Here is a 13244-nt window from a genome sequence, read left to right on the forward strand (position 1 = left end):
CTTTCAGCAATGACGTTTACTTTAGGCATTAAATAAGCAGTAAGGGCAGTAACAGCCTGTTTGTATGTACTACCGGTATCTGAGAAGGTGTAGAAAATCCTCTGTCCTTCGGTTCCTATGCAGTGTAGCAATGTAGCACGCACGCGGGGATCAGGCCATTTCGCTCCCTCAGCGTCTATCACGAATAGGTAGTTTTCGAACATTTTGAGCCATGTTCCAAACGGAATTGCAGGTTCTCCCGGACATTGTAAGTAAGTGGGAGGTAATGGAGTTGTAGACACAGCCAGTGGCGTATCCAGCCATAATCCAGTACGCACTGTGCGTACAATTTTTCAACGCTTTATTCGTGAAATTATTAAATATTACAACAATAAAAATATTTTGTGTACTGTCTTTATTGAAACATGCTTCGGGCACAAATGATGTTTAGGGCAAAGAGAATGGACATCTCAACATAAGGATACATTAGAAGATGATTGGTGTAAACTTTGTCACGACATGATAAGCAGTTCTGGCGGTTAAAAACGCAACGTTCCATTCAGTCATAAATCATTCAAGCGTAGTGCTCGTCATGAAAAGTAAACAGCAGCTTATTATATTTTCAGGTGTTTAACAGTAATAGGAGCACTGTTCTAGCAGTTATGCCGAAGGCAGTGAGATTAGGCATTACATCCTACAGTCACGCTGTTTGGAACATCAGTTCGGGTTTCAAGATTGATAAGATTCAGTTAATGCGGAGTAGCCTATGGATCATCTCAAATTTGGGACAACCAAACAGCAGTGTAAGCAAATCATTATCGTTAGGTTACCATAGCTATCTTTTCTCTAGACCTAGGCCTATCGCAAATTGCGACATAAACTTATTGGTTTCTTTTTTCTTTTCTTTCCCTTGTTCGCGTGTTGGTGAAGCGATGGGTAGTGAAGCGATAATGCATTTAATGCAATGTTCACGTCATGTGAGCCAGAGCCGATATGGCCAGAGCTGCGCTTTGTAAAGGTATTTCTGTCCCACCCAAATTGCGTGAAAATTGTGTGTTTAGCAGCCAGAATAAAAAAAAATTCCCGGGGGTGAAATCTCCCTCATCCCATAACTTTTAAAAAGCTTGAAACACCTCTACAGTACGTGTAGGGTATCCACCATTCTTTCTTTTTGGGGGGGGGGGGGCGCCCTGGGCCATGGTGCGTACTATGGAATAGCCTACAACCCTAGCGGCGCCCCTGGACACAGCCATCCTCGTCGCCAATTTGCGATGTTCTTATTCTTAACTCATTTCATGAACTTTACTGAGTCTTTCTTCATGCATCTACAACCGGTCACTTGAAGGTAATCTGTAGGCTGATTGTCTCTGTAGCGCCACCTAAGGTGTTGGATATGCAACAATACAATTAGGAGAACATAACAGTGCCTAGTTCCCAGACCCTACATCTTGATGTGGGTCTGGCTCGTCAGGCTTACCTTTTGCATGTTTGCCAACGTCTCTTTGGCGCAACCAAATTTGACAAAATATAACCTCTCCTTTTAATCAACTGTAGAGTTTTGGCCAACTGGCAATCTGGCTACTTTTCCCAGAACAGACCTGTTACAGTGTTTACAAAATCAATGGGCCTTAAAGAGGTATGAACAGGACCTTTTATTATGCATGAGGTCTCACTACCAAGGACCCTATTACTGACTGTCAGACTCTCTCAATCACTGCTAACATCTGAATTTGTGACTTTCCCAGCCCCCATCTGACCACTTACCAAGTCCTAAGATTGATTGAAAATTGAGCGTGCGCCACCCAGTTTTATCTTCATCTTCAGTTTCATAATTTTGCACGTCTCAGAATCTGCTGTCTTTTCTCATCATCTTGTCATGTAGTCATTTGTTTATGGTGGGGTTCACGTTTATGAAACTTCTTAAGTTTGACATATTGAGGCAATGTCAGCTCAGTCATGTTTGTTAACAATTGAAACTGAAGGCTAACCACACCCAGACAGTTAAGGTGTTGTTTAGTAGTCAATTGGGTACGTCTCAACTCACAATGCACAGCCCTTTCACCGGTAGATCTGAGCTATATAAGCTTTCAAGTGAGTCACTAAAGTGTGCGTCTCTTGTTCAAGTTGGGTGCAGGATGCATGGCCGGTATCGCGCGTGGCAGCTGGAAGCCTTGGCTCTCCTGCATCAGGTGCGCTCTCGTAACAACACCCAAAGCGAAAGGATAACTTCATCCGCTCGCGAAGGCAACGTGGAGATGAGTCCACTGATCGCCCGGGTGTGCCACGGCATCTCGGCGCAAACTCTTGCACCTCGAAGGGTTTTGACAATCGCTGAAAGGGCGCGCAAAAGCGTGCTCTCGCGCTTAATGGACATTCTCTCCCAGATCATTGCGGCAGAGGAGGATATGTACGTGTCACATAAACTATTCATATTTCCAAAGGTACGTACCCAATATAGGCCTACTATTAGAGAAGTGACCGGTTGAGTCATGTTCCGCTGTTGGTCTCATTCTTGCCTTTCCCTCTACTCTCTTAGGACAGCATTGACCTGAAGAACATTTGTTTGCGTATGGCTGAAGATGATTCTGGGATTTCTCCAAGCGACAGAGATTTGCGTGACCTACAGGGATGTTTGAAATGCATTGTTGAAAAGCTGTTGTCTCTGTGTAATGAAAACGAGGCCTCCAGCATTTTTGTGATTCTAAAGCTCAAGCAGATCTGTGACACTTTCCCAAAAATGTGGTGACCTATGATGAATAGGCCTAGTCTGAACCACATGGGAGTCTCACATGACGGATTTTTTTGTTAGGCCTATTCCTCAGTATTGTGAAGAAACACTAATTAAGGCTATGTATGTGTTTTACCTTCAAACAATGTATTCAAACAACACAGGGGCGACTCAGTCACTCTGAGCCTATTCTGTCACAGCAACACACTAACTTTGGTGGTCATGCTGGCCCAGAACATAACCCTTATTGACATTTTTTGACGGAGCAGGCTAGCCTACTTCCTTTTGTCTTCCAACAAGCAGAGCGGTCTAATAGACTTTCCTCAAACCCGCCATTGCATTCAAAACTATTCTAAAGATAATCAGAATGTTGAAAATGCATGCCATGGGGGTAAATCCCAGTTCTTACGTTGCTCAACAAGCTTCACAAGATTTTTTGTGTGGGTGATCCGGTTCTGTTTGTGAGGCAAGTTTTGCATGGGATGAGCTGTCATTCTGCCTTTCAGATTTTCCAGTTGGCAACTTTGCCAAAAAAAGTGTTGTTTGTTGCAGGAGAGCCCATAAAAGTTAAATTGTTGGAACATACTACTAGAACACAGAATTAGTGAAAATGTTGTGGGGAAAATGTATTTAATTTCCATTTGATTAACATTAAATTACATTAAATAGGCCTACACACAAGAAAACACTGAGATTATCACTTGTAAGTTGTTTGAATGAATGTGTCATGTCCAAAATGTCTACCTGTTAGGCCAAGTGTCTTGCCTAGTTGAACCCAGACAAACGTGTTAGCATATTATAACATAACTTGCTTTGCAGGTCCATCTGAAGGTCCTTTGTCAGTTTATGAATCACCAAAAACCTAGGAACCAATCTTATCCGGCATAGAGCGGATTTTATGACAACAGATAAAGAAGTGTCATTTAACACAACCAGTGGCTGCATTGATGGTGTTTAAAGACAAGGTCATGTATTTTGTTATGAATGGACTAAACAAATGTGTACAGTTTTGCTCATAAGTTTACACACCCATGCTAAAGTTGACTAAAAAGAGGAATAAAAAAATCATCTTTTGGAAATTGATCTTAATGCCTTAATTAACAAAAGAAAATAGGGAAAATCCAAAGGACACCAATTTTCTTTGTGAATGAATAATACATGTAATGAATAAATAAATGTCCTTCCTTAAAATACAGGGGGGATAAGTATCCACCCTTTAAAATGTTGAAATAGCCCCACATCATCACATAGCCTTCACCATATCTAGTGATTGCATGGCCTTATTTCAGTTATAGCCTAATAGCTGGTTTGATTTGCATTGAGAGATGGTCTTATGGAAAGTACCCCATGCTAATCTCTAGGTATGGTGAAGGGTATGTGATGATGTGGGGCTATTTTAATTCAAAAGACCAAGATAACTTTATCAGGATGCATAGTATTCTGGATCCATGAAATAACTGATCTTTAAAAATAAAAATATGCCTGCCTCTATGGGAATTTATAGGGGTGCACACTATGCCCCCTGTATTTTAAGGAAGAACATTTATTTATTTACCATACATTATTCATTCACAAAGAAAGTCGGATACTGCGATTTGCGATATAATTTCTGAATTTCAATGATTTGATTCAGTTCAGTATTCCAAATTTGTCTTTTGTGCCACCCCTGATTGGTGAGCATGCTTGGTGCATAAGAAGAACAGCACCCCCAACCGACTGTGAAGCTCACCAATCAGAATTTCTGTGCCCCTCACACACTACACTCAGAGCCATAGAAAAAGAGAGTTGCGACACTCTTTGAAGTCGCCGCCGCACGCGGTCACGTGGTTACGCTTCAACAGTTCCAAACAGCTCTTCGCGTGTAGTGTTATTTCAATGGGATAGACAGCAGCAAGTGCGTTATTGAACGGGAAACATTACAACAAAACAAAAACGAATGTTATTACGTGTTAGTATGCTTATATTATAGTGTCAATTAGCCTACATATTGCGAGTATAATTGGTCTGCAACATCGATCTGTTATGTTGAACGTTTGTTTCCTTGCTGGACATGTTATTGAATTCCTACATTTGCCTGTATCACGCTACATATACTTTACTTACATTGTCAAAACGTAGGCTATGCATTTTGTATCCTTTTTGTGTGTGGACATTAGATCCAGTGTCCTTTTCAGTTCGTTTGGTGAGATAAAGATCTACCACACAGCTTTGATCATTGTAGCCTAAGACTAGCAATAAACGTCTATCAAATATATAAATAGCATTCAGTAGCCTAACAGCTTAAATTTTAAAAGTTTGATCAATGCATTAAATCTGTTCTCTTTTAGAAAAATAGTATAAAGGTGGCTGGTAGTTAACATTTTAAGACTAGCCATAAACATGTCAAAAACACATAGGCTAAATAAGAATCAATAACAACTTAAATGTGAAAGTTTGATCAATACTGCAAGACACCCACTGTTTCAATAACACACTTCTAACTCAATAAGCAATCAACTGTTTCAATAAAATACTTATAACTTATATTTCAGCCGGCTGGTGAGACTACAGCATGAAAAGGATGACTGATATGTTTTTTTTATTACGTTTTCAATGTGTGTTTAAAACTAGAACAGGAACAAATGCAAAAAAGACTGGGAGAAAGGTATGGTGACACTGCAACATAAAAAGGAGGTCTGACACTCATTTAGGTTTCCAAAAAATAAAAATATTTCAGTTTCTAAAGTTTGAACAACAATTGTGTGTGAACTACACAAAAGACACTATGAAGGGATGGACAGCTCTCCATATACTCTGTACACCTATAAGAGGGACATGGTGACATTCTTGAATTTGCCCTTGGGGATCAATAAAGTATCTATCTATCTATCTGGTAAGGAGGATGCAACACATTTGGCTGGAGTCAGGAGTGTTATGGGAGGTGTGGAAGATGCTGGATCAACACAACTTCCTTTGTGTAAGGGCCCCATTGTGTGGACCTCAATCATAAAAAATGATCTTATCTGTCCATTCCAGTCATATATAGCACACCCTTCTTGTCCTCTGCATCCTTGGCCCTGGATAAGCAGAACAGGCACAGTGGAGAATGGAGGGAGAGAACAGAGCAGGTAACACTTAGTGTATACTTGGGACAACACATTAAGTAAGTAGCAGAAACCTAAGCAAGAGGCCATCTCCAGCAAGAGGCTAGCAAGAGTTTTACATAGGCTATATACACAGCCAACCATTTGCAAGGCTGGGGGTGCCACAAGTCCACACAAAAACTATAACAACAAGGATACAAGGAAGTTTATTGTCACATGCATATAGTTACTGGAAGTAAGAAATGCAGTGAAATTATGTCTGGTGTCAGCCTTACAACAATAACAATAACATGAAGAATAATTTTGTTAGGGATTACTTTCAGAGTGACCTATGCCCTATTAACCTGACTACACTTTTCAGTTATCCAAAAAAAGATATTTGTCCTACAGTACTTACAAAGATCACTGACCTAATGAAAGGCAATGCCCTCTTGACACGTCAGTCTCTTCCATGCAGACTTCGCTATATGTATTTGACAAATTACTTGGCAGACAAAGCAATCAAAATTATTAGACCAAGAGCACCAATACGAAATGTAAAATTACTGAAAACTAAATGAACAGAAACCTGAAATCGATTATCAGTTGGAGCAAAAACTCCTACTGACACCTTCATGAAGTCTGTTTCTGACAGTGTGGCCAGAGACATTTACACCAGTGACCTGCTGGATGTCATTCTGTAGGGCTCTAGCAGGGCTCATACTGTTCCTCCTTGCATAAAGGAGCAGATACTGGTCCTGCTACTGTCAAAGTCAAAGTCAAAGTCAGCTTTATTGTCAATTTCTTCACATGTTCCAGACATACAAAGAGATCGAAATTACGTTTCTCACTATCCCACGGTGAAGACAAGACATATTTTGCCAATTTAGGTCCACAGACAAACATAACATTCAAGTAAACAAAAAAGTAAGTAAATAAGTAAATAAGAGGGCACATATAATAATGAAAAAATAAGAGCAGCAAAATTTGGTTGAAATTGTGCATAGACAGTCAATAAAATACTAGTGCAAAGTCAGGCCAATAAAAGGCTTGGGTAGTTCTGTTTGACCTAAGTAAGAAAGAAAGTGGCATAGTGGTGCAAGTTATGTAAGAGCAGCAGAAGTGTTGTGTTTTCAGGACAACAACACCAAGTTGTAAAGTGTACAAGTGTGCAAGTGTGCAAGTGGAGTAGTGCAGGCGGCCATTTTGGGTCTTGGGTTTGGATTTATCGTTGGAACACCACCACCGAAGTAGTGCAACATTAGTTCTGTGTTCCAATCATTTCGACCACACTCACTGCCTTAGAAAGTGGTTTTGCATCGATGTTCTGAAAACCTGGTTCTGTACCGTCATGACGATCGACCACCAGCTCACAGGCTGTAAGTACAAACAAACTTTTCCACCTAACGTCTGTTACAAAATAGCATGTTCATATTCTTCACGTTAGCATGCATGAAAAGGGTACAAGCTAGGCTTAGGCTAGCCTATATTACAGGAAGCTACACCAGGCACGTAACTGAAGTGTTCTGTTCGCGACGTGTAAAATCAGAGAATGCCTAATAGGAAGGGCTCTGGTAAAATCCATTAGAGGAATGGTCTATTTTCCCGAACGTAGCCTCTACAGGCCACTAACACGCCAGGTGTAGCTACTTCCATTGATTAGGCCTATTGGAAGCTAATTGTTGCAGTACATAACGCGAACGGAATGCTTCAGTTACGTGCCTGGTGTAGCTACACTCATAAGAAACTGACCACACTACCCAGAGATTTAGCTTGTTGAACCTATAATCTTCTAACCTAAGCGTTAAACCACAAATAATAATATTAGCAACAATATTTTATGCTCAACTAAGTACGGGTATTGTTCTAGTCTAAACAGGGAAAATCAAAAACACAATACCCCTGCACTATTAGGCTAAGTTGCTATCACTAGAGCTCAGGTATATACACTTCAGTCTAATTTATGTCTTCTTGCCATTATTACATTGACATACAATGATGTTTTGTTTGATTACTTGCTGTTTACTTAGTGTTTTGTATGTCTTCCAGAGCACATCCTCATGTCAGGCTACACAGCTTTCTAGCCTACATTAGGTCATCACGTTAGAAGCAAAGGTTTGTGATCTAACTTTTATTGTTGTGCTAGCTAGTTTCTAGAAGTCTTTTTCTAGTAGGCTAATACAGGTTCTTATGTGCTCGTCAATGTTTTGGAAAGTCAATTCATGGGTTTCTTCAGGTCACTTTCCACAGGTGTATAAAATCAAGCACCTCGATTATGAATGCAGACTGCATGATGCTTGATTAATACACCTGTGTAAATGGACCTGATGAAACCCATGAATTGCATAACGGATAGAATTGATATTACCGAATGTCTTCTTGTGGGTATGCTACTTAGTACATCATACACCTTACCACAGTCACTAAAATATTTTTGTTTCCATTGTGCCAGTACAGTTTAGTATTAAATCATACTACAGTAATTCACCAAGAATGTCATATTTGGGAATTTTACCTGAACTTTTCATTCACTGGTATTTCATATTATATTAAATACACATGTAGTGTTTTTCATTGACTACTCTACTTATTAACTAATTACTGTCATGTTCTTCAGGCAGAAGAAATTGACCTGCCAGACTTCTCGGATGCAGCTGTAGCTATTCCCACTGTCTCGGGTGATACAGACTCCCTGAAGTTTGGTCCTGCTATCCATTCTATAGTTCTTGACGGAGATATTGTTGTGTGTGATATAGCAGAGTTGACAGAGACGTTAATTTTGCTATTTGGTTTAATATATGCACTTCATCTCGATTATCCAAAGCAATTGTCCTACACATTTAATTTCATTCAAAAAATTATAATGGTTTTGGAAGACCTGAAGCGGTTACCTCCGCTTAAATATACCTTAAAAATAAATTGCTGATGATGGATGAGTAAGCAGTCAGTTCTCCAAATCTCATGGTTGGTACTGCCAGCATGTTAATACTCAAGCAAGCAATGGAGCTTTTCGCTTTTATTTATGTTGGCCTATTATTTTGTTATTTGAGTATTATTACCTTTGTTGAAGTGGTAAAAGGTTGTTATACAACAATTGGGTTCTATGGAACTATTTATTTGTTTCTGATTGGCCGAGAGACGTTCCATGAGTTGGAATATCCCTGGACATTTCAACTCAGACTTTGCACAGCTAATAATAAATCACTCCGCGATACAATGCGAAGATTTGACACTCTCATCTCCACTATTTCAAGCAATGGGTTACTCCTTAGCAAACCATAAACGAAACTATAACTCGTGATCGTGGGATTGGTCATGGATATTCCCACGGCTGTTGTTGCCTGCGCCACTCGGCCTCCGGACTCTCACTCGTGCTATATTGCTTAATTATTTCTTTGATTTTCTGTATTAACCACATTGCTGGGGATGTTGTTCTGTTAGAATTCTAATGGGATTCTTAAATAAATGGAATCTGCATTGAAATTGTCTTTTGAGTAGTTTTTTATTTGAATCATACAAATAAAATATTTTTGATTTTGAGGTAAATAGTAAACCTAAACAGTCAAAAAATGTGTTTCAATAGAGTGAAGTCAACTTAAAAATATAAGAGACTGAAGTGACAATGTTTAGGTCTGAGAAACTGAATGAGTCATGGTGATAACAAGAATATATTATTAGGAGTGATAACTTAAAAACATCAACTCCATTTCCAGTGTCAATTTTGTTGGTTTTAACAATGGTTTCAAAATGATCAGGTTCATTGAACTTATCAACGATTTAAGTAGTGATTACTTAAAATGTTTGTTTGTCAAATTATTATGTTTCAGTTCATCAACTTCCTAAAAAAATGAGTGTGAATAACTTCTAGTTTAGAGTAGTAATTACTTAAAATGTTTGTTTGTTGAAATTATTTGTTTTAATGTATTTTTGGAGTCTTAAGAGCTTGTCTGACTAATGTAACAATAACTTAAAACATCTATTTCTCACATTATTCTTTTTAATTTTATCCTTGTCCTTAAAGATTTTGAGCATTTAAAAAATATTAATTTTAAGTAGAAATTACTTAAAATATTTTTTAACATAGCTAAATATTTTGAGGTAATCAGTTTCATCAAATATTTTGAGTTCATTGAACCTGTTGGGGTTTACAGTGCATGCTTCCTGCCAGGACTTTTACAGGCTTTTCCCAAATCACGGAAGTAACGTCGACGCAGCAGTTTAGTAGCAGATAGCATCCATCAGGCAAGTGTTATTTAAATAAACTCCTGGTGTACTTACAAACTTTCCAATGCCTCGTTTTATGAGTAAAGAACATACTGTAGAAGTTTGGTACCATTCAGGGCATTATTAGTGGGGTAATTTACGAGATAAAAGTTGGTTCCATTACGCCTGCAGAAACTCATTAGTTTCTGACAGGGCTACTCGACCAGGGTTCGATCAAGGGAAAACAGGTTCTGGGAGGGTGGCTCGGGGTCATGGTGCAAAGGACCCTAGGGTGAAATTACTCCGAACCAACAGACTCAAAATGTCATTAAAAGGTCTGTACAATATGAACAGAATGAAAACTTTGAAAAAGAATGAAAGTTTATTTCCTTTAAAAAATAGGAGCACTGCAGTGGTTATGACCATATAATGACTATGTAACTACATGGAAACGGTCCAAATGATACCTAAGCTTGCACATTACTGAAAGCTACAGTAGCTCGCGTTGAAGTACTGTGGGAATGTAGTTGTTGCAGTAAAAGGCAAACAGTATTGTGCAGATGTGACAGTACAAACTGTAGTACAAAACTTTTTGAATTTAGACAGTTTTTTCACAGCTAATGAGTAGAAAATGCAACGTTATGTCACGTAAGGACTTTTAATGACATTTAAATACCTTTTAATGACATTTAAATACCTTTTAATGACATTTTGAGTCTGTTAAGAGGCAAAAAGGCATGTTTAGATGCTGCCCCCAGACCTAGCATTGTGGCTGAATGAAAGTACTGGCCATTCGCTGCAGCTACTCCAGTTGGTAGCACTGATTTTGGTAGTTATTTTTCCTTTCGACAGTACGACGACATGTAGCGATCAAGATCCATGTAAAAATCAGCCGGATTTCTGCTTTAAAGAAGTAGAGAACCTGTAGGTGTATTCAGAACGACACATGTTGTTCAGAATGAGTCAGGAGGCAGGGTCTAACGTGAAGATGTCTTTGCTTTGTTTCAGTCTTCTCGTCACGGGATCAAAAGAGTATTGTTAAAATTTCCCTCACAGGATCAAAAGAGTATATATACATATACTTATAGAGTACTGTGCTTTCATCTTATGCTCAGCAGTTGAAGATTATGTCTATTTTGGGGGCAGCTGTGGCCCACTGGTTAGCACTCTGGACTTGTAACCGGAGGGTTGCCGGTTCGAGCCCCGACCAGTGGGCCACGGCTGAAGTGCCCTTGAGCAAGGCACCTAACCCCTCACCGCTCCCCGAGTGCCGCTGTTGAAGCAGGCAGCTCACTGCGCCGGGATTAGTGTGTGCTTTACCTCACTGTGTGTTCACTGTATGCTGTGTGTGTTTCACGGATTGGGATAAATGCAGAGACCAAATTTCCCTGATGCCAAAATTTGAGACAAAAGAGTATATACTTATACTTATTACTGTGTCTCAAACTACTTCTGTACCTAATTTGAGTGCACAAGTGCGTTCACACTGAAAATTAACGACACAAAGTGCACTGCTAGTCCCCTAATGGTGGAGTGTGGAATGGTGGACACTTTTCACCCTCAACGAACACCATCTTGGTTACATATCGGAAGGGGATGGAGTGTTTTCAAACTTGTGATAATCACAGATTACTGAGTGGATGAGTGCAGCAGTGGAAAAACACACATTACAGATGTACAAGCAAGTTATAACATAAACTGTTCATGTTTTGACACAATACAACACAGTACGATGTCACTGTCAAATAGAGGACACCAATAAAATTAAGTGCACAGAGTTGGTGTTCAATTTGAGACGACACTATGCTGTTGAAATATACGCACTCTTTTTGACACAAAACAAAATTTGAGTCTCTGTCTCAAAAAGTGTCTGTCTGGTTAGAATCCTTTGCTAGTCATCAGTCTGCTAAATTTGTAGCTCGGGTTCTCTGGGGGTATTTTTGAGTAATCAGAGCTGAAGAGAGCACCATGGGGGAATGGTCAAGCAGAGAGGATCAATCACTCAAGGGAACATGATTAGAGCCCTGTCACAAAGGTCAAGTGGGCTCAATTGCTCAATGGTCTCACCTTCGCATATAACTGCACTGGGAACCACATGAGACCACAGCTTTGCCCCCATTGTTTTGCAAGGTTGTACTCCCAGGTTCACATTGACTTGATGTTTAAAGGGCCGGTTCTGCTGAATGGGGAGGGGACACAGTAGACATGGACACAATATAGTGTTGCATTGTTGCGGAGGGACCTGAGAGAGTCCATGGCCTTGGCTCTGTCGAATGCTGAGAGGCAGCAGCGTAGTCAGACTGAACAGTACGAAAGGAGTGCTAAGAATCAACCTGTTAATGTGGAAGCTGTCAGATAAGTGGGACGGGATGTTACACTGTTCTCTGTGAGTGACACCATCCACAATCAGGAAGGGGACTTTGAGACAGTGGACAGCTCCAGCCTGGCAGAGAAGACCGTATCGTTTGTGTCCTCAGTCTGTGAAAGCCCTTTATGTGCTGTATCAGATGTGTGTATCAATGGGCTGATCCCCAGTCAACTGTGCCTCTTTCTACTCACACTGGAACCACCTCATGAAGTGTCTAACCTGGTTGTCTAAGGGGTGGAATATACACACACTGGAACCACCTCATGAAGTGTCTAACCTGGCTGTCTAAGGGGTGGAATATACACACACTGGAACCACCTCATGAAGTGTCTAACCTGGCTGTCTAAGGGGTGGAATACACACTAGGCGATTAAGCCTATGATATAGGCTCATACAGACGCTGTATTCTTGGTGGGTGCGACTGTGGTTAAAGTGGGATTTGGCAGGTGGGGGAACCCTAAAATCCAGTGTCGGTGCAACAGGGAAAAAATGACTCACCGTTGGACAATATATTGAGTATCGTGGTGTAGCAATACTTTTTGGACGACACACAAGAAAAATTAACTAATCATTCATTTTAACAGCATCACTATTGTTGGTATGAAAGAATATTTATTATTAATTTATCAATATCGGCTTGGAGGCTGAAGCTACTTTTGAAGATGTGTGTATAAAATCAGTTTGGGTGCAAAGGTGTCGGACTGGGGGTAAAACCACTAGGGGCCCAAGGGGAGAGGGGGCCCTTGAAAAGTCTGGAATATATTTTATTTTACCTGGGTTGAGGAACATGGGGCCCATCAGGACTGCCTATGTAGGGGTCCAGGATCTTGCTACGCCCCTGTTTGGGTGCAACATAGTCGGCATACTCTATACTTTTTCATCTCACATATAATTTTGTCCAGCG

At 40.1% G+C, this 13244-nt stretch overlaps 1 protein-coding gene across 1 annotated transcript; it reads left to right on the forward strand.

Moving 5' to 3' along the window:
* The first annotated feature begins 642 nt into the window (after nt 1-642).
* On the forward strand, nt 643-3368 carry dleu7 (deleted in lymphocytic leukemia 7). The gene is made up of 3 exons (XM_042081054.1): nt 643-782; nt 2104-2420; nt 2516-3368. The coding sequence occupies exons 1-3, from the start codon at nt 746-748 to the stop codon at nt 2723-2725; spliced, it is 564 nt and encodes a 187-aa protein (XP_041936988.1). The 5' UTR covers nt 643-745; the 3' UTR covers nt 2726-3368.
* The last annotated feature ends 9876 nt before the right edge of the window (nt 3369-13244 follow it).

The sequence above is a fragment of the Alosa sapidissima genome, chromosome 23, assembly GCF_018492685.1.
Source record: "Alosa sapidissima isolate fAloSap1 chromosome 23, fAloSap1.pri, whole genome shotgun sequence".
Taxonomy (NCBI): Eukaryota; Metazoa; Chordata; class Actinopteri; order Clupeiformes; family Clupeidae; genus Alosa; species Alosa sapidissima.